This window comes from Danio rerio, chromosome 2, assembly GCF_049306965.1.
Source record: "Danio rerio strain Tuebingen ecotype United States chromosome 2, GRCz12tu, whole genome shotgun sequence".
In the NCBI taxonomy this organism is placed as follows: Eukaryota; Metazoa; Chordata; class Actinopteri; order Cypriniformes; family Danionidae; genus Danio; species Danio rerio.
In genome coordinates, this window is record NC_133177.1 from 48,862,501 (window position 1) to 48,883,045 (window position 20,545).

The 20,545-nt window shown below is 35.6% G+C and overlaps 1 protein-coding gene across 1 annotated transcript in view; it reads left to right on the top strand.

The window, feature by feature from the left end:
* The window catches only part of fndc7rs1 (fibronectin type III domain containing 7, related sequence 1), a 71,150-nt gene extending 50,801 nt beyond the window's left edge, over positions 1-20,349 (top strand). Inside the window, exons 55-67 of the mRNA XM_073929808.1 lie at positions 1,513-1,770; positions 3,622-3,882; positions 6,121-6,378; positions 7,506-7,775; positions 9,682-9,945; positions 10,029-10,289; positions 10,383-10,646; positions 13,540-13,800; positions 13,885-14,145; positions 17,806-18,096; positions 18,217-18,447; positions 18,552-18,595; positions 20,081-20,349. Of these exons, the coding sequence (XP_073785909.1) occupies positions 1,513-1,770; positions 3,622-3,882; positions 6,121-6,378; positions 7,506-7,775; positions 9,682-9,945; positions 10,029-10,289; positions 10,383-10,646; positions 13,540-13,800; positions 13,885-14,145; positions 17,806-18,096; positions 18,217-18,447; positions 18,552-18,577 (2,906 nt within the window). The 3' untranslated portion in view covers positions 18,578-18,595; positions 20,081-20,349. The remainder of the gene's footprint in view (positions 1-1,512; positions 1,771-3,621; positions 3,883-6,120; positions 6,379-7,505; positions 7,776-9,681; positions 9,946-10,028; positions 10,290-10,382; positions 10,647-13,539; positions 13,801-13,884; positions 14,146-17,805; positions 18,097-18,216; positions 18,448-18,551; positions 18,596-20,080) is intronic.
* The last annotated feature ends 196 nt before the right edge of the window (positions 20,350-20,545 follow it).

Below are 20,545 nucleotides of genomic sequence, written 5' to 3' on the forward strand. Positions count from 1 at the left end.
GATTAAGCCGAAAAGAAAATGAATTAAAGAATCATTTGTTGTACTCTCCCATTCACTGCTACAGAGAAACCCGGAAATCTGAAAAGGGTCTATTGGGGCCTGTCAAACACCTGGCACAATGCAACTCAAGTGTTTTTTGCTAGTTTCAGCCCGGCACAAGTTTCATTTTCATGTTTTTCGCCACGTTGTTTAAATAGCAATATATAAAATAGTCTGAAATATATTGCAACATTGATCAACTAAAAGCTAGTGTAAAGCCAATGGTGCATTGTTTTTATTTGTCGTTTAAGGAGTGTGTTAACCTATGTGGTGCAAAACAGCCATACACACATTGCTTAATACACACACAGGGATGTACAGCAGTGCACAAATATCTTTAAATAAGAAAAATTAAAGGATTAAAATGTAATAATAATAATATTAATAATAATAATAATATATATATATATATATATATATATATATATATATATATATATATATATATATATATATATATATATATATATATATATATATATATATATCAGGGTATATATAGGAATTTAAAGGTAATTTTAATACCTTTTTAAGACTTTTTAAAGACCTTTTCAGAATATTTTAAGACCTCATCGCCACTTCAAGTTCTAATCAGTTTCAAACCTTTAACTTAAACAGTTGTTATTAAACAACTGTAGTTAAATAAATCAATGGAGCAACCATGCAACAGAACTCAGATAAGCTCGGAAAAAACAAAGCTTGAATAAATTAAATCGGGCTCTGTTGTAGACAGTTTATTCATGACAATATACATTTGTTTTACTGTTATTATTACAAGTAGTATTTATTCTATGAATATTTTTATTTGTTTTTTATAATTCATATGTTTACATTTGTCCACCTGTATGGTTTTAGAGAATCAGCATATGGGGCATAGGAAAAGGAAGTGTGTTTGGATATAGCTCTGTGTTTGAACCACACATCGTTGTTACTGTTCATTTATTTATTTGCTGAAAATTTAAAGTGAACGCAGTTAGTTCAATAGTTTTGAAACAAATCTTGCATTCAGTTTTCTGCTTACAAAATCTACCATGTAATTGCTATAAATGCTATACATTTTGTCATTCTTATGCTGCATGGCATACTCAGTAATGCAGACACTCAGACCACATATTGTTAGTAGAACAATTATGATATATGATAGATAATAAATATCACACATCCCAATTTGGACTAGAAAGAAACAATAAACAGACAATAAACATCACACACACCAATTTGGATTTGGAAAGAAAGAAAATAAAGTATCAAAACACATTTTAAAGTGTTGTGGGAGCATTTCAATGAGAATAATTACTGACAACATTACATGGAAACATTAAAATGAAGACCTGTTTAAAACTATTTAAGTCATAAAACACAACAATTCTGCGTATTTACATTTTTTAAGGCCTTTGATTTTAAGACCACACAGAAACCCTGCAATAGTCTGCCACTTACCTGACATGGTTTTCCTGATCTGCTCTCTTCCAGCTCCATGTGTTCCTCAGATGATGGCAACTCTGGACTGCACGTTAAACTTCGTAACTGTGTTATGGACGTTCAGCCGAGGGGCTACTTCTTATCTAGTGGAAGCTTCAGGACCCGAGGGTCCAGTGACGGCCTGTAATACAGCCAACCAACAATGCGTACTGCAAACACTGCTCTGCAGCTCCTCGTATGATATCAGTGTGATTGCAGTAAACCAGCAATGCAACTCGTCAGGAAGTTCCATCTCACGGATAAACACTGGTACAGTCAACACCTTCATATCTTACATAAACAAATAGCTAGATGACCGTAGCTAGAGCAGAGGTGGGCAAACTACGGCCCGCGGGCTATATGCGGCCCGTGAGGGAGTTTTTAAAATGCTGCATCAGAGTAACAGTTTGTTTCAGAATTAGCATATTAATAATGCAATTACAAGTGAACGCTATGTGATAGCAGTATTGCACGCGGTGCAGTTAGCGCAACCAGTAGAATTGGAACACTCTCTCGGATATTAAAATGCACTCGACTGTTAATGACTGAAAATGAGTCATGCAAAAAAATATTGACTCTAAACGTCGTGTGTTTAAGGAAGAATGGACAACAAAATACTTCTTCACCAATATCGGATGAAAAGCGGTAGGTCTAATATGGCAAGAAATTATTGTTGTTTTTAAATAGTACAACCTAAGGAGCTGATCACACCGAACACGCATTCCGTTCCAAAAATGCAAAGTGCACCACACTGCCTTTTTGTTGACAAGACAAAAGGAGCATGGTGCGCTTTTTATGTGGTAAGGCAACGACTGAATCAGCTAAGTTAGGTATTTTGCGAGAGTGTTGCTGTTGATATTAATATAACTTTTATTTCAGGCTCATTACATGACTTGGAATAACAAATACTAAGATTTTCCTTACGTTTTATCTTATAGTTTTATGAATGATATGAGCACATTAATACAAGCTCAAATGAGATTGATTTGAATTTGACGGTTGAATGTGTAAATTTTTGGCATAGAATATATTTTCCACGCATACATCCACTTAAAAAATTTATTTTATTAAATATTTGTGATTTCTTCAAGTTTTATGATGATTGATCTGTATATTCTAAAAGTAGTGCAAATAAGATTAACGTAAATTTGACTAAATATTAAACTTTAAGAATAATTTTTTAATGTGTTAATATTAGTTTTTTTTCTATCAGATAATATTGTTTCTATTCTCCACTTTAAAAATTATTACATTATTGTTATTATATTTTATAAGGGGTTATTTTATTGTTTTCTGATGATTAATAAGTGATGATAAATATAAATTGCAGTGCAAATTCATTTGACTTGTAAATTTGACTCAATAATAACTATAAAAAAATCTGTTTTGTGTTAATGTGACATGTTTCTGTCTGATATTACATGTTCTATGCATACTGCCACTATAAATAAAAGTTATTTTTTTAAGGATTTGACATGTGGCTCTTCACTTGGTTTGCAAAACTTGATGTGGCCCTCGGGTCTAAAAAGTTTGCCCACCACTGAGCTGAAGTCATAGAGCAACGAGAGAATAGAGTAATGATAACAAGCCAGAATCAATGCATTCTGTCTGCAAATATTACAGCAGTGGCATTAGTGCGGATCATATTTTGAATGGAAATACTAACAATATACAATAAAAAATACATGGATCTTAGAACCATAATCTATAACCATTAACCTCAGTCCTTAAAATAACTACATACAAAATTAATAATAATAATAATAAATTAATTTTGATGATTTGAACCCTTCTAATGCTGGGTTGTTTACTAGTTTACAGCCTTGCTGATGGAATGAAAGCCTATTAATGAAGAATGCTTTATAAAAATATTGCACCTGTATGGGTTTTAATGTGGATATTTGATGTAAAATAAAAATATACATTGTTTGTATTTGGACACAAAGACAGAAAGAAAAGCAATTAGAAAAAATGTCCCTACAGAATCAAAATGATTGATGTTAATTGTCTTTATAAAATGGTAATAACTGTTAATGAATGTTACTCTGAATTATGTTTAGTACTTAGTCTTAAGGGTTAGGAAGTTGAATTGAATCTTTCTTCAACCTTGTGTTTTGGCAGTGCCGTGTGTACCTGGTCATGTGCAGGGCAGTGTAAACTGTACCACTGGAGCTGTAGCTTTATCCTGGAATCAAAGCAAGATGGCGGTTTCCTACTCTGCGGTCGCTCAGAGTAGCAGTGGCTACACTTCAGTGTGTAACAGCACAGGAACAGCTTGTGTCTTCTCAGATCTGCTCTGTGGGATGAACTACAGTCTAGCTGTCAGTGCATCTGATGGGACCTGCAGTACTACACCAAGTCAACCAATTTTGCTGAGCACAGGTACCTAAAATAAATAAATAAATATAACAATATATACAAATATTTACACAAACAAACATTTATTTAACTTAAATAATTTAAATCACTAGCCCTCCTGTTATATTTTAATAAGAATATTTTCACTGTATTTCCTAAAATATTTTTCATGCCAGAGAAAGTCTTATTTCTTTTAGTTTAGCTGGAATAAAAGTAGTTCTTAAATAAAAAATTGACAATATTAATAGTCATTAATATATATATATATATATATATATATATATATATATATATATATATATATATATATATATATATATATACATACACATACAGTTGAAGTCAGAATTATTAGCCCCCCTGAATTATTTGACTGCTTGTTTATTTTTTCCCCAATTTCTGTTTGACGGAGAGAAGATTTATACACATATATATACACATATATATATATATACAATATATACACATATATACATATACATATATAAATATATATACATATATTTGTATAGTGCATCCGGAAACTACTCATAATGCTTCACTTTTTCCAATATTTTTTTGTTACAGCCTTATTCCTTAATGAATTCATTTATTTCCTCAAATTTTTACACACAAAACCCCTTTTTCAAAAAAAGATTTTTTGAAATTCTGGCAAATTTATTAAAAATAAAAAAACTGAAAAATCAGATGGAACAGTCCATTTTGGAATTAAATTTCGTTATGAATTCTTTCCGGATATCTATATCTATATCTATATCTATATATATATATATATATATATATATATATATATATATATATATATATATATATATATATATATATATATATATATATATATATATATATTCATTGTCTACAGAACAAAGCGCCGTAATCCAATAACTTTCCTAATTAACCTACCTTTTAGTTAAGCTTTTAAATTACAATTTAAGCTAAAAACTAGTGTTTGTTTTAAATAATAACTAACTAATATATAATATAATAATATTAAATACTATAATACTAAAATAATGAAAAACAAAATAGTTATTAGAAATTTGTTATTAAAATGGCTGTGTACAAATGTGTTGAAGGTAATCTTCTCCATGTTAAACAGCACTTGGGAAATGTTTTTAAAAGAATTAAAAATTTTACAGAAAGGCTTATAATTTTGCGTTTAGCTATGTATATCCAAATTATATCCATGCTAAATAACATTCAGCTATTTAGGATTGGAACAATTTTTATTCAAAGCCTCTTATTCCCACCGAGCAATTTGATTTTAAAAAATGCAGTATTATTCATTCATTTTCCTTCGGGGGAGAACATGCAAACTCCACACAGATATGTCAACTGGACCAGCCAGGACTCGAACCAGCAACCTTCTTGCTGTGAGGCGACACTGCTAACCACTGAGCCACTGTGCCGCCCCGCAGTAATATACAATTATAATAATATAGTTTGGCGAAGCGGTGGCGCAGTGGGTAACGCATTTGCCTCTTAGCAAGAAGGTGGTTTAAGTCCCAGCTGGGTCAGTTGGCATTTCTGTGTGGAGTTTGCATGTTCTCCCCGCTTTTACGTAGTTTTCCTCCGGGTGCTCCAGTTTCCCCTGCAAGTTCAATGACATGCAGTACAGATGAATTGGGTAGGCTAAATTGTCCGTAGTGTATGTGTGTAAATGAGAATGTGTGGGTGTTTCCCAGTGATATTATTCTGTTTTACTTTCCAAAAACCAAATTGGCTATAGTTTTCAGCGATTATAAGTGTCCTTGTTTAAAAAAAATTCCCCCCTAAAAAGACCTGAGAAAATAACCTCAAACCTTTCTGTATTTCAACATAATCTTATCTTATTTTGTTAATAAAAGAACAAGCATCTAGAAACACATACTGATTTGTAATTAAATTATATTAATCATAATTAAACTATTCTTGAAAATTGAACAATTTAGGGATCGTCATTTAAAAAAAAAGTCAGTGTCACTAGTACGTCCGACAGATTGCACTATTATGTTTTTTTAGTTTTCTTTTATAACCTACTTTAACACATTTTAAATAGTTTTTATCTGTTTTTAATCATTTTTATTGTCTGCATTTTATGTCCTAAAATTGTCTTTTTTATTCCTGTTTATGTAAAGCCCTTTGAATTGCCACTGTGTATGAAATGTGCTATATAAATAAACTTGCCTTGCCTTGCCTTAGTAACTTCAGCTATTTTTACATTAGGAATTACCAAGTTTCTAATGTTGTTTTAGTGATTCCTAATATTTTATTTTATTGCAGTGTCCTGCAAGCCACAGAATGTCAGCACTCAGATCACCTGCGACACAAACTCCGCTATTGTAACTTGGGAGCTCAGCGATCACGTCACACATCATACTGTTCAAGCTGTGGGTACTGATGGACATCATGTCAACTGCAGCAGCTCTAACAGCACCTGCACGTTACCTGCTTTACACTGTGGCCAGAGCTACAACGTTACCGTTTCTGCCCTGGATGGAATATGTGACAGCAGCAACACACTCCTCAGTCTGCAGTCAGGTCAGTCTGCTGCTTCTGTTGTCCACCTGATGACAGAGAAGCTCAAATTGAGATCCCACTTTATATTAAGTGTCCCTAACTACTATGTACTTACATCAAAAAAATAAATACAATGTACTTACTGCGTTTATAATGTATTTGAGAACACTTGTGGTGCTTTTGAGTTGGAATAGAGGTTGGGTTATAGACAGGTTTGGTGGCATGGGTAGGTTTAAGGGTAGGTTAAGGTGTAAGGGATGGTCAACAGTGTATTTACAAATGTAAATACAAAAGTTAATTACAGATTTAATAACATGCATGTATTCAAACAAGCATAAGTACACAGTAAATACATGTATTTACACAATAAGTACAATGTAGCAAACTATTAATTCCTATGTAAGTACATATTAGTTAAGGCCACTTAATATAAAGTGGGACCCAAACTGAATGTAGAATAACACTAGAGATGCATCAGGTCAAATTTATCCATAGCTGCTTTTCAAATATACATAAGTTTTCATTAAAATAGCTAGTCTCTCAGTCATTGACTTAACAAAATCGCTTTGTTATAAATAGTTTAGATCAGGGGTGTCAAACGGTCCCACAGCTTGCATAGGTTCAACCTTGCTTTCAAACAAGCCTGAAAGACTTAATACGTTTGATCAGATGTGTTTAATTAGGGTTGGAACTAAACTGTGCAGAGCTGCTGCCCTCCAGGAACTGAGTTTGACACCTGTGTTTTAGATAAAACAAGGTTTAACATGGGGCATTTATACCTAGAATGTTGGTAATGTTGACATCACATTGTTGATCATGTTTTATAATGCTTTTATCAAAAGTATTGCAACAATTTGTGTGATCTGTTGGTATGGAAATGCTTCTGAGGCCCAGATGAGGTCACTGGGGAAGGTGAAAACAACAGCCAGCAAGTTGCTGGGAATACAATTAAAGAGTATTGATAGTATATACAAAGGAAGAGCATCCTTTATCATATAAATATAAATACCATATAAAAGCAGTGTGCATTGATACATTTTACATGCTGGTGATTTTAGACATAGTCTAATGTTCAAAATAAAGTGTAAGGAAACAAAATGTCCATGCAAGTGTATTAACATTATGCTGACATATTGTTTTTGTTTCAGCTCCATGTGCACCTAGCAATGTTCAGACATCTTTGCTTTGCAACATGCGCAATGGAGGGGTTGTGTCTGTGTCATGGGTTCAAGCAAGCGGGGCAGTCTCGTACATGGCTGTGGCCGTGTCTAGTGATGGTCATTCCTACTCTTGTAACAGCACCACCACCTCGTGCAATCTGCAGGAACTGCAGTGTGGACAGATTTATAACGTTTCTGTCTTCTCACTGGCCAATGGTTGTGGGGGTGTGATGAGCACAGTCTCTCAAGTACAGACAGGTGCGTGTGTGTGTGTGTGTGTGTGTGTGTGTGTGTGGATTTTACATACTTAAGTAAGAACAACTGTATGCTTTGGTATTCAATGTTTTGGAGTCATAAAGCCCACTGTTAATACCAGATACAACTATTTAGGGATATATGATATATTGGGGGTCCAAATGGATGTCAGCTGATTATGATAAATTAGGAATTTTGTTGACACAAAAGTTTTTCACCATAAACAAAAGTACATCAGAATTGCAATTTGTAATTATGCAAGAAGGCTCAAGAAAAGTAATATGAAGACATATATTTATCATTCTACATATTGTTTAACGGCTTTAAAATATAAAGACGATGATCTGAATGTACCAAAAAGTCCATATAAGTGCATCATTAGAATTATTCTGCAATAAATTATCTGGAAACTTTAGCTTTATGCAGTAATACATCTACAAATACATCAAAATATACACTTGTTACAAAGAGGTTAGTCAGTCATAATGCAATGTAGTAGTCTTGAATTTACAGTAGCATGTTTAATTCTGAAGGGGGTTAAAACTCTCAAAATATAACATGTGCTTTTATTATTTTTTAACTAAAAAATGTTTTGTGTGATGTAAAACCATTTAGAATTAAACCGACTGATGTACCTTAAAGACAGCACTACCTGACAAAGTCTTGTTGTCAATCACAGTTGTAAGAGTAACAAATAATAACTTCCAGTTGATCATTTGGAAAAGTGGCAGAAGGTCGATTTTTCACATGAATCAACTGCATCCCAATCATCACCAATACTGCAGAAAACCTACTGGAACCCGCATAGACCCAAGATTCTCACAGAAATCAGTCAAGTTTGGTGAAGGAAAAATCATGGTTTGGGTTTACATTCAGTATGTGGCCATGCGAGAGATCTGCAGAGTGGATAGCAGCATCCACAGCCTGAGGTATCAAGACATTTGTGCTGTCCATTAATTTACAAACCACCCCAGAGGGTAAATTCTGCAGCAGGATAGCGCTCCTTCTCATACTTCTGCCTCCACATCAAAGTTCCTGAAAACAAAGAAGGTCATGGTGCTCTACGATTGGCCAGCCCAGTCACCAGAGACAAACATTATTGAGCATGTCGTGGGTAAGATGAAGGAGGCATTGAAGATGAATCCAAAGAATCGTGATGGACTCTGGGACTTCTTTGCCATTCCAGATAACTTTAAGTTATTTGAGTCATTGCAGAGATGTCTGGATGCAGTCCTCCAAGCTCATGGAAGTCATACACAATATTAATTATTTTTCCACTTCACCATGACTTTATATTCTAAAATGTACATTATTTCTGTTAAGTGACGAGACTTTTGTCTAAGCAAAGTCAGACATTACTGTCTTAATTAAATAATTACAAATCAAGGTATGGCTATATTTTATTTTGGTAAATTAAGCGTAATCTAGAGGCTTTTGCGTTTCATAAGCTACTTCTGATACCAAATGATCAACTAGAAGTCAAGTTATTATTGTTGTTCCTAAAACTTGAATAGACGACAATGCTTTTATCAGGCAATGTATGTGTTAAACCCTGTTCACACTAAACCGACAAATGCTGACTGGACATGTTAATTTGGCAAAAAAGGCAGTGGCCAACATTAAATAGTGCCAACAGAGGTAACTACAAAGTTTGCTCAAGATACATATCCGTGAAATAAAGGAGGTTGTGTTTATCCCTAAAATATCAATAGCTTATTTTCAGATAAAAACTAAGTTACTGCATGTTACCTTTGCATGGCTGGTTAACTTCTGGGCATGCAAAAACAGCAGGTAAATTACATGTTTGTAGTGCTTCTGTATAGCAAATGCAGTCAGTGTGGTAAGGAGTTTCAACATGGTTAACTGCTTACCTTTATTAAAACAAGCCACCCGCTTTCTCTTTTCTCAGCTCCATGCTCCCCTCAAAACGTACAGGCCAACGTGCAGTGTGATACAGGGTCTGTGCTGGTGAGCTGGAGCCCGTCAGTGGATGGCAGCCAGTTTGTTGTGGAACTGGTGTCCCAGAGCACGGGTTTGATCTCCTTCTGTAACAGCACAAACACACAATGCTCCATCACCAATCTAACCTGTGGACAGATCTTCAACCTCAGTGTGGTGGCAGTGAGAGGCAGCTGTCAGAGTCAGCCAAGTAGTGGCGTCAACATCACCTCAGGTTGGACACTTACACAAGAACACCACTACAGATTCTAATACCCAAACTTCACCTAATGCATGTCTGATCTCTTTCCTTCACAGCTCCATGTATCCCACAGGGGGTCAACGGCACTGTGGACTGTGTCACTAATTCTGCATGGGTATCATGGGATGTAGATAATAGTACAGATACTTACACAGTGCTGGCTGTAGGGGATAGTGGTCAAAATTCCACCTGTATCAGCTCAAACTCTGTGTGTCATGTACCGGACTTGGGTTGTGGAAGGAGATTCACCTTCCAGGTCACTGCCTCAAATGGAGCCTGTGTGAGCCCACCCAGCAAGAGCTTTAAGTTGGAGACAGGTTAGTAGACATGCGATAGAAAACAGGTTTACCGCTTCTTTTTTGAGATCCCAGGCCTCAGTTTTGCAGTATGTGTAATCTCTGTGTCTCCAGCACCCTGTGCTTTATCATCCATCGTGGCGACAGCCGAATGCCAGAGTTCTGTTATCAAGGTGCAGTGGCAGAGGGACCAGATGGGAGATTCTCTCTACATTGTCACAGCAGAGGATCAAGACCGTAACTTCCTTTCTTGCAACAGCTCCACATCTTCTTGCAACCTTACCAATGTGCAGTGCGGCAAGGAGTACACCATCATTGTGGAAGCTTCAGCCGAAAAATGTAGCGGCCTCCGAAGCCCACCATACAAGATTAGGACAGGTACAACCTTCATTATTATAAAAAGTTTACTTGTGTAGCCCTTTTTAAAAGGTAGTCGTTGTTAAAACCAACTTTAAAAAAATATGCATGTTGTTTAACACTCAGAAAAAAGTTGAGGTATTGATATTGGATGGACCATAGTGCATAACTGCAGATAACCATGTATAAAAGGTCATAGTAAAACATGATATCATGAATAGTTAATAAAGCAAACAATAAGTAATTAATAACTGCTCTAAACATGATGTCTGCTGGGTCTTAAAAAGTCTTTAAATGTCTTAAATCTCAAAAACAAAATTTAAGGCCTTAAAAAGTCTTAAATTTACTGAAATAGTATGTTGTAGGTCTTAAATCTTTTCAAAATAGGTCTTAATTTTCTTTGTTCATGTATAGCTACCCAGTATGGCCAACTCCAATCCAATCACTAACATTCCATTTATTTAAGAATGTAATTTTTACTCTATCTACCATAATAGTTTAATTATTTTCCTTAATTAAGTTTAAATGTTTCATGTATTTAATTAAGTGTTTCCTGTATTTACTGCTAAGGAACCTAACCAGGACAGTGTTGTGCATACATTTAGTTTATTATAGTTTTTAAAACATTTAAAAATGTTTTATTCTTTTTAAGAAAAGTTATGTTGAAAACTAGAGCTTGTTTGTTGTGACACAATATTTAAAATATTTTGCTCAGAACCAACTAAAATATTAAATATTTTAATTATTAAATTATCATTATTGTATTGTTACATTTATTCAATTATATAATATTATTACAAATTATTATTAAATTTATTAACAGCAAAATACTAATAACAACATATGATAATTGACAAATAATTATGATATTATATAATAATAATAATAATAGTAATAATAATAATAATAATAATAACATTTAATAATAAAAATAATGATAATAACAACGATAATACAATTTAACAATACAATAATATTATTCAATATAATAATTGAAAGTTTGAAGAAGCAAAAATTATATATTTTTCAACTAGGCCATTCAAAAAACACATTAGCATATAACCCTGTATGAGTACAAAATTGCATTCATAATGGTCTTAAAATGACTTAAAAAGTCTTAAATTTAACTTGCTGAAACTTGCAAAAACCCTGTTTTATGCTAATTATGCTATACAGCAGTGTTTCCCAGCTCTGTTTCTAGAGGCACACCAACATATTTTGGATGTCTCCCTTATCTGACCCATTCATTGAAGGTTTTGGAGTTTCTTCTAATGTTCTCATGAGTTGATTTAGGTGTGTTTGATTAGGAAGTGGTGTGTACTGTTGGTGTGCCTTCAGGAACAGGGTTGGGGAACACTGCTATACAGTAGTCAATATTTGGGGCCCTATCATACACCCGGCGCAATGTGGCGCAAGGCGAGACGCAATTGTTGTTGGGTAGTTTCAGCTTGGCGCCAGAGTCGTTTTGCGCCACGCTGTTTAAATAGCAAATGCCTTTACGCTCATATATATAGGATATAATAAGAAATAAGATATATAATATATATATATATATATAGGACATAAATATAAAGGATTAAAATATTACAAAACATATTACTTTCTAGCCTACATAAATATAAAAAACATACTTTCATGCCTTTTTCATCTAGGGGGGCTTTTTCAGTTTATTCGTGACAATTTGCTATTGTATGATGTTATTATTATTAGCAGTATTATTTATTATATCCATATTTATATCTGTTTTATTAAAAATAAGCTTAGATTTGCCCACCTGTCAGGTTTTAGACTTTATGGCGCATAGCATGTGTGTTTGGATATAACTCAGTTTTTTGACCACACTTCGTTATTATTGTTCATTTATTCGGTTGCTGGAAATTAGAACTGAATTTAGAAATAGTTTTGAAACAAATAATTGCCGTTAACAAACTAATTTAATTACTTATAAGCTATTTGATGTCTGTGCGTACAAGGTTTCCCTATCCACGAGAGCAAAGTGAAAGTAAATAATGAGGATGCGCATCTCATATTCTCACGCTGTAGAAGCTCTGTTTAACTGTTTTCTTGCTAGTGAAGCGTTTAGCTTTTCCACCTACAAAGTCCGTCATGTAAATAGCAAATGCACTATGGCGCGACGCAACTGACTTTTAAAGGGAATAAGAGATAAGACTATGATTGGTTTATTCTCAAAACACACCTATAACTCATTAAGAAAATAAGCTCAACCCTTTTAGACCATGCGCCAAGGCACAAAGCGGATTTTTCATCCTTATATTAGCAAAAGTGGAGTCTGACACGGCCTTAATGCGTTTGCACCCTACGCTTTGTGCATGGATCGTCAAAATAGAGCCCTTGAAGTGGATAGAAAAAGATTTTCAAAAGTCTCAAACCTGAAAAATGGGTGTTCTTCAATAGTTTTAAGACAAATGTAAAAGAAAGGTTTCGAACCACCTCAAATGTTAACTACTACATACCCAAATAGATAAAAACCTTCACTATTATTATTTATTCAACTTTCCTTGATGATCTGACTTGAAATTTTAACATGAGAACAAAAAAGTCTAGGTCCACCATAATATATTAAAAGACAACTGGGTATGCCTATTATAAACAACCACTAGATATACATATCATCTGAATTGTTGACATCATGCTGAATTACAGTTGCCCTCTATAGACATGTGGATTTACTCCTGTTTACTGGAGTTTAGTTCTTCTAGCATGATCTAAAACAACAGCCTGGGAGTTTCCACCAATCCTAGAGACCTTGAAAAGGTTATAAACAGGATGAAGCTAAATTCTTGCAGGAAGGAAACTTTCCTCCAGTAAGAGGTCTGGACACACCTGCTCTGCAGATCGATCCATGGTAGATGTGCTTCAATAACATCGGTATTCTTCCTTTGATACTCTGCAGTGCCCTGTCCACCCTCAACAATTCAGACCCATACAGACTGTCAGTCGAAGGATGTGTCTGTGTCGTGGGACAAATCATACGTGGCACAGTCATACCTGCTTACTGCAGTCGGCAGAGATGGAGACCTAAAGACGTGCAATACCTCAGACAGCAACTGCACACTAACCAATCTACACTGCAGTAATAGCTACTATGTGTCCGTTTCGGCCAGTAATGAGAACTGCACCAGCCTGCCCAGCACAAACGTCACCTTCCAAACAGGCAGGAGAAACAAATTACTTTTAAACTCGGTAATAAAAATTGTTCCATGATTTGAATACTTATTGATATGTGTTTATTTTGCAGTGCCATGTAAGCCTTCCAACTTGACAGCAAATATAAAGTGCGAAAATGGTAGTGCCTCCTTGTCTTGGGTGGGGAGTAAAGGGGCAGTGGCTTACATGGGACTTGGTCAGTCTGAAAACGGCACAACAATCTACTGCGAAACCACACAAACATCCTGTTCTTTGCCGGGGTTGGTGTGCGGAGCTGTGTATAACTTCACAGTGCTGTCGACGGATGGCACCTGCAACAGTTCCTTAAGTGATCCTCAAACCATAGGAGCAGGTACAACATTCATTTCTCACCCTCAAACCACAATACTCATGTACAGTTGTCTGTATTGGCATTGAATTTTCAGACACACATACTTACTGTTAAAGTCATTAAAAGGAACACTCCACTTCTCCACTAAACTTATCTGGAGGTTGAGTTTTACCATTTTTGAATTCATTCAGGCAGCACAGTGGTTAGCACTGTCACCTCACAGCAAGGTCCCGGTTTCGAGTCCGACTGTGCCAGTTGACATTTCTGTGTGGAGTTTGCATGTTCTCCCTGTGTTGGCGTGGGTTTCCTTTGGGTACTCCGCACAGTTCAAAGGCATGTGGTATTAGTGAATTGGATTAACTAAATTGGCTGTTGTGCATGTGTGAATGTGAGTGTGTATGGGTGTTTCTCTGTACTGGAATGTGGCTGGAAGGACATATGCTGGATAAGTTGGCAGTGCCGCTGTAGCGACCCCTGATGAATAAAGGGACTAAGCCAAAGGTGGTTAATTTCATTGTGAATTAGTGACTAACCCAGGTGAAAAAATATATAATTAAATGCATTTAAAATACACTTAAAAACCCGCAAATACATTTTTAGTACATTGTTATTTTTTGTGTTAAATAAGTTTGATGGTTTTACACTATAAATATACTAATTAGAAGTATGTTTATACTTCAGTAGGACTTTAGTACACTTGACAAAAGTATACCAAATACCAGTAATACTTAAATACATTTTTAGTGTACTACAATAAAGTACACTAAAGAAAAAACATCCACAAGAGTTTTATTAGTGTGTTTTTCAAAAGTGTGCTTTAAATGCTTTTAACATTAGTAGAAGTTTAAAATAAGTTAATATATAAAAAAATCTATTAGAAATGTATTGTAGTAGAAGTACATTTTCCCAAAATACTTTTAATACAGTATTTAGCACACTTTTTTTTTTACAATTTGTATATTCTTTTAATACATTACTATTATACTTTAAATTAGTCATAAATATATTTAAATGTTTAAAAGTAGGGTTCAAGTGTATTTCTAGTTGCAACTAAATATAAATATTTTTAAATACAGATATAGTATGTTAAAAGCACATTTTAGTTCTATTTTATGGTGTCTCAATAGCACATTTGAGTACACTTAGATGGTATTAAGTTTATCTTAACATATACTTAATACTTTCTTTTAGTACATTAAGTACAAAATTAGTGTGTGAAAATACAGCACTTTTAGTACATTATTTAAAAAAATATACTTAGTGTACTTAAATTGTATTTTAGTACACTTTTTCACATTTTGTATATTATTTTAATATATTACTATTATACTTTAAGCTATTCTTTAATATATTTATAAATGTTTAAAATTAGGGTTCAAGCATATTTCTAGTTGTAACTAAATATATATTTTTTAAAATACAGATATACAGTAGTATATTAAAAGCACATTTTAGTTCAATTTCAGGGTGTCTCAAAATAGCAGAGTTGAGTACACTTAGATTGTAATAAGTTTATCTTAACATATACTTAATACTATCTTTTAGTACATTAAGTACAAAATTAGTGTGTAAAAATAAGCACTTTTAGTACATTACTGAAAAGTGTACTAAGTATACTTAAATAAAGTGCATTTTAGTATACTTTTTTACCTGGGAAGTCACAGTGACTAATAAGTGACTAAGCCATACCTCCTAACATTTGTCTCTGAAAACTTTTTGCGATTTTGTTTTTGTTTCGTGAATTGTTGAGCGGTTATCAGTAGGGGAGGAGGGGGGATTTGGATGGGTTGTGAACTGAAGAGCGGAGGGGGGTGGCTCAGGGTGGGAGAGAGACATGGGTTGGGGGTGAGTAGCAAACTGAACAAGGGGGGTCCTACCAAAAAGCTTTTTTTTGGGTGGGGGGATCCGGGAGTTTTTTGGGAGACGGAACAAAACGGGAGATGGGTCTAAAATACGGGAGACTCCCAGGAAAAAAAATAGGACTGTTGGCAGGTATGGACTAAGCTGGAGGAATATTCATGAATGAATCCATTCAGTTGATCTCTGGTTCTGGCAGGAGCACTTTTAGCTTAGCTTTGTATGGATTACTGAATCAGATTAAACCATAGGTCTCAAACTCGATTCCCGGAGGGCCGCAACTCTGCAGTTTTGTTCTAACCCTATTTCACAGCTGACCCAACTAATCAAGGAGTATAAAACTTCTAAGCTGTTTCCCAATTTCAAGAACGCAGAGAATAAACTTGCATTCTTGTGGAGACCGGTCTTGCCAAGTTACCTCGGAAGAACAAACTTGGGAGACCGCGAGAACAGAGAACTCTTCCTGTGAGAAATGAGATGCTGCATTCTTTCCTGATTCTTCCTCTTCCTAATGGTCACATGACCTTCACATGTTTTAATGAAAAGTGATTTAAACATTACAGCATTCATACAGCGATTTATTGTTTTTTCCCTTTTCACAAAAAATCCTATGCATAAAGACATCATAAATTTAAATTGGACAATACAAATAAATTAAATTTTGATATGGATTTCAGCAAATAAACACCCTTAATGTGTTTATGCCTTTACACATATTTCATGTCAATGTTTAGTTTCACAGTTTCATTTAGGGAAACTCCTGAGATAAAAAAGTTATATCTCTGAACTTTAATAATACATCTATATAAAATGCTGCGCCTTCCATCTCCATTACTCAGCCCCAATGACTTCTGGGACTTCTTGAGCGAGTTTTGCGCTCAGGTCTGCATCCTCGATATCAAGAACACATCCGGGAACACCGTCCAGTCTTGCGAAACTGAACTTTGGCAGTTGATGATGACGTTACATGAGAACACAAGATCGCTGAGGAACGCATATTGAGAAACAGCCCTAGAAAATATTAAGCAGATGTGAGTTGGAAGTGGTTGGAGCTAAACTGTGCAGAACTGCGGCCCTGCAGGAATTGAGTTTGAGACCACTGGCCTAAAGCATTCATTTTCTTGTTTAAAAAAAGGGCAAATAATCTGAATCGTTTTCTTGTTTAAAGCTTGACTATTCTGTAGTGTACCAAAACTGACAAAAAATGTAAAGTTCCCATTTTCTAGTTCGATATGTCTATAAACTATACTCTCATTCTGGTGTAGCACACTATTACACAGTGCCTGAAAATAGCCACCCGTATACTACTGTCAGACCTGAGGTCAGCTGAAGGGATTCAAAAATGGTAAAACTCAATTCTGTAAAATAAAAATATGAGTGATCCTATAAAAGCCACTTAAACCAAAGTAGAGCAAAGTAAAGGTTCTAGCAACTTCTCTTGAGTCACAATTAGGCTAGCGGCTGCTTACAATGACATTGCATTTTAGACTGGATGCAACATGAAAAATAACCTTTATAAGCTGATCAAACTTGTGCTTACACCAGGAGTGCTCAACCCTGTTCCTGGAGATCTACCATCCTGCAGAGTTCAGCTCCAACCCTGCTCAAACACACCTGAACCAATTAATTAGGACCTGAACATCACTTGATAATTGCAGGCAGGTGTGTTTGATATGGGTTAAAACTAAAATGGTTGAAAAGGTGGATCTAAAACAATAGGGTTGAGCATCCCTGGCTTAGCCCAAATGTAAAAATCTTCCACTCTGCAAATCCAACATATTTCAGATCTGTTTTAATTCTTTAAATACACCTTTCCCCCTACAGCTCCTTGTCCTCCAGCTCAATTAAGGGTTGCCCCTCGTACAGTAGTGAATGGCACTCAGATCTTGAGGGCATCCTGGTCAACAGTGAACTGCTCTAAGTCTGAATACCTCCTGGCTCTCAAAGGCTGCATTCACGGCAACCACAATGCACAATCTGACCTTACCTCCTACTGGACAAGTCACACATTCTTTGAGATCCCTCTTCCTTGTGGCTCCTTGTACAGCGCGACCATCAGGGCGAGAAACTTTGCAGCCACGAGCGATGCGTCTGCTGCTGTCAATGGAACAACAGGTGCATAACATCAGCATAATTGCACTACCTTCCTATACGCTTAAATGGGAAATAAAATGCTCTCAAGTAAAAAAAAAATGTACACATGTAACATAATTGATGTTCCTTTGTTTTCTTCAGTACCTTGTCCACCTTCAAATGTTACATTCACTGCATCATCAGCACAAGTGGCATGGGCGGAGTCTGTATTTGCTACAAACTACACCGTTTATGTGGTCGCTTCTTCTAATAGGACAACACTCTGCATGACCTCACAGCTTCTCTGCTCGGTCAGTAACTTCAGCAGTGGGAACCTTGTTGTAACTGCCAGGAACGCTGCTGGGGAAAGTGAAGACTCTGTGCCTGTTTTAAGTAAGTAGCTTTTAGCGAATGGAACGCTATATACAATCAAATAATTGAAAATGGCTGCTTTGGTGACAATCTTGTAAATTTTGACGTTGTCCATCCTTTGATAGTTTCAGCCAGTAGCAGAAGAAGATGAGACCTAGCACAGAGAAAGGTGAGATGATGCTCAAGCAGAAATAAACAAGTTCATGTAACATGCAAGAAAGATCAATTAATCTACATTTGGGCTGTGCGATTAATCAAAATCGGTTCTCGATTTGAGCACAATTGATTGATGAGTGTCTTCCTAAAAAGTCAACTGAAAGGATTGCCAGTGACACTTACGGCGTACTCTCACTATGCTATCCAAACCGTGCCAAGGCCCATTTCCCGGATCGTTTAAGAAGTGTGAGTGCTCTGAATCGGGCTCAGGCACGGTTCACTTGGCCAGCCCTGGCCCGATTGGAAGAGGTTTGCCAGAGCGTGGTTCACTTGGGCTTTGACGCGGTACGCTTGTGTGCGAGTGCAAAACATGCCTGAGCCCTAAACTGAAAGCGAGACGTGACTTTTAAGGGACTGTTAGAAATGGATTTATTAATCATTGTTACCGTTCAACGAATGCAAACTGTCGTAGATTATTAAAGATACAAACCCCTCACTGCACGACAGATGCACCTTCAGCAAACCTCCTAATTCCTGCAACACAAGGACTCTTTGATTGTTTATGAGCGTCAAAAGTGGCTGATCTGTTCTGCAAAATATTTGACTGCGTGTCACTGCATATCAAATGACTTAAACGATATAACCAAAGAAATCTCCACTGTGCTGAGCGAAAGCGCTTACTGAACAGCACATCATCAGTGATGTAAGCGTGCCCAGGCCCGAATGTAATATAGGGTAATATAGGTGCGGGCCATCAGGGGAGACGGAAGGGGCGAGAAGCGTGCTTTAACCCGGTTCAAGGCAACTGCACATAGTGTGAGTACGCCCTCAGTCTAGTAGCAAGCAGCAGCAAAGTACAAATTTAAGACCAGGGACCAAGACCAAGTCGGGGCACTCACTCTGGTCCCCCAGGCTCTGCGATTGGTTGGGGAAATTCCAAATTAAACCATAACAAGCTATTACAATTGGCTTAAGATTGACGATCAAATTTTGGGACATTGCAACCTGCAGAACCTGGGAAATTTAAAAAAGAAATAATAAAATAAAAAATACAATTTTAGAGTTGTTTCAGCCATGTTAGTTTGCTGAGTGTTCTGCACTTTTATAAGTATTATTTTTTGTTTGTATAATGAGCTACACTATCTCCCTAATTTGAGTTCAACTTGTTCACAGAAAGGCAAAGCCATTTTATTTGTGCTCAGTTTGCTCCAGAGAAAAATGTTTCATTTCTGAATATTTAAAAGTAAATTTAAATATCTTTTCAGTTCCCTTTTTAACTAAATTTTTTAACTAAATTCCCTTTTAAAAAATTACATCGCAAATCTAATCAAATTTGCAATATCCGTCAAAAGAAAAAAAAAAAAAAATCACAATTAAGATATTTTCTGCACATTGCACAGCCCCAATCCACATTTTATAGGTTTTATATTGAAACATACATATTTACTTAAACGCCATTAAAAGTCATATAGTAATGACGCTATTCTCTCCACACCAGGCCTGCCCAACATCTCCTGAGTGGACTCTTCATCCCGACCAAGCCTTTGCATTTTCCTAAGAATTTGTACTGTTCTGTGTTGCTTCACTTCTTTGGGTCAAGGTTATTCTTCACAATATCTATGGGTGGAATAGATTGACTGGGTAAATATATATTGCTTTTAAAATGTAGTTCCAAAATCTGTTATATTTGTGATAAATTATGAACTCATGGTCTTATAAATTATGACATGTAAAGCCCATCTGGAATAAATTAATGCTACATAAAAATCTCTGCTTTTCAATAAAATGGATCTTTTTATGAGGAACTTACCAAGACACAACCGACCTATTCAAAGCCGAAAGAAGAGGTGCCTTCCAAAACAATGGACACATGTACAACTCAGTTGAGAGTACAACTAATTACATTACCTTATGGGAATAGTTGGTCACTACTTTTCTCAATTGCATGGTAATAGGAACTTCT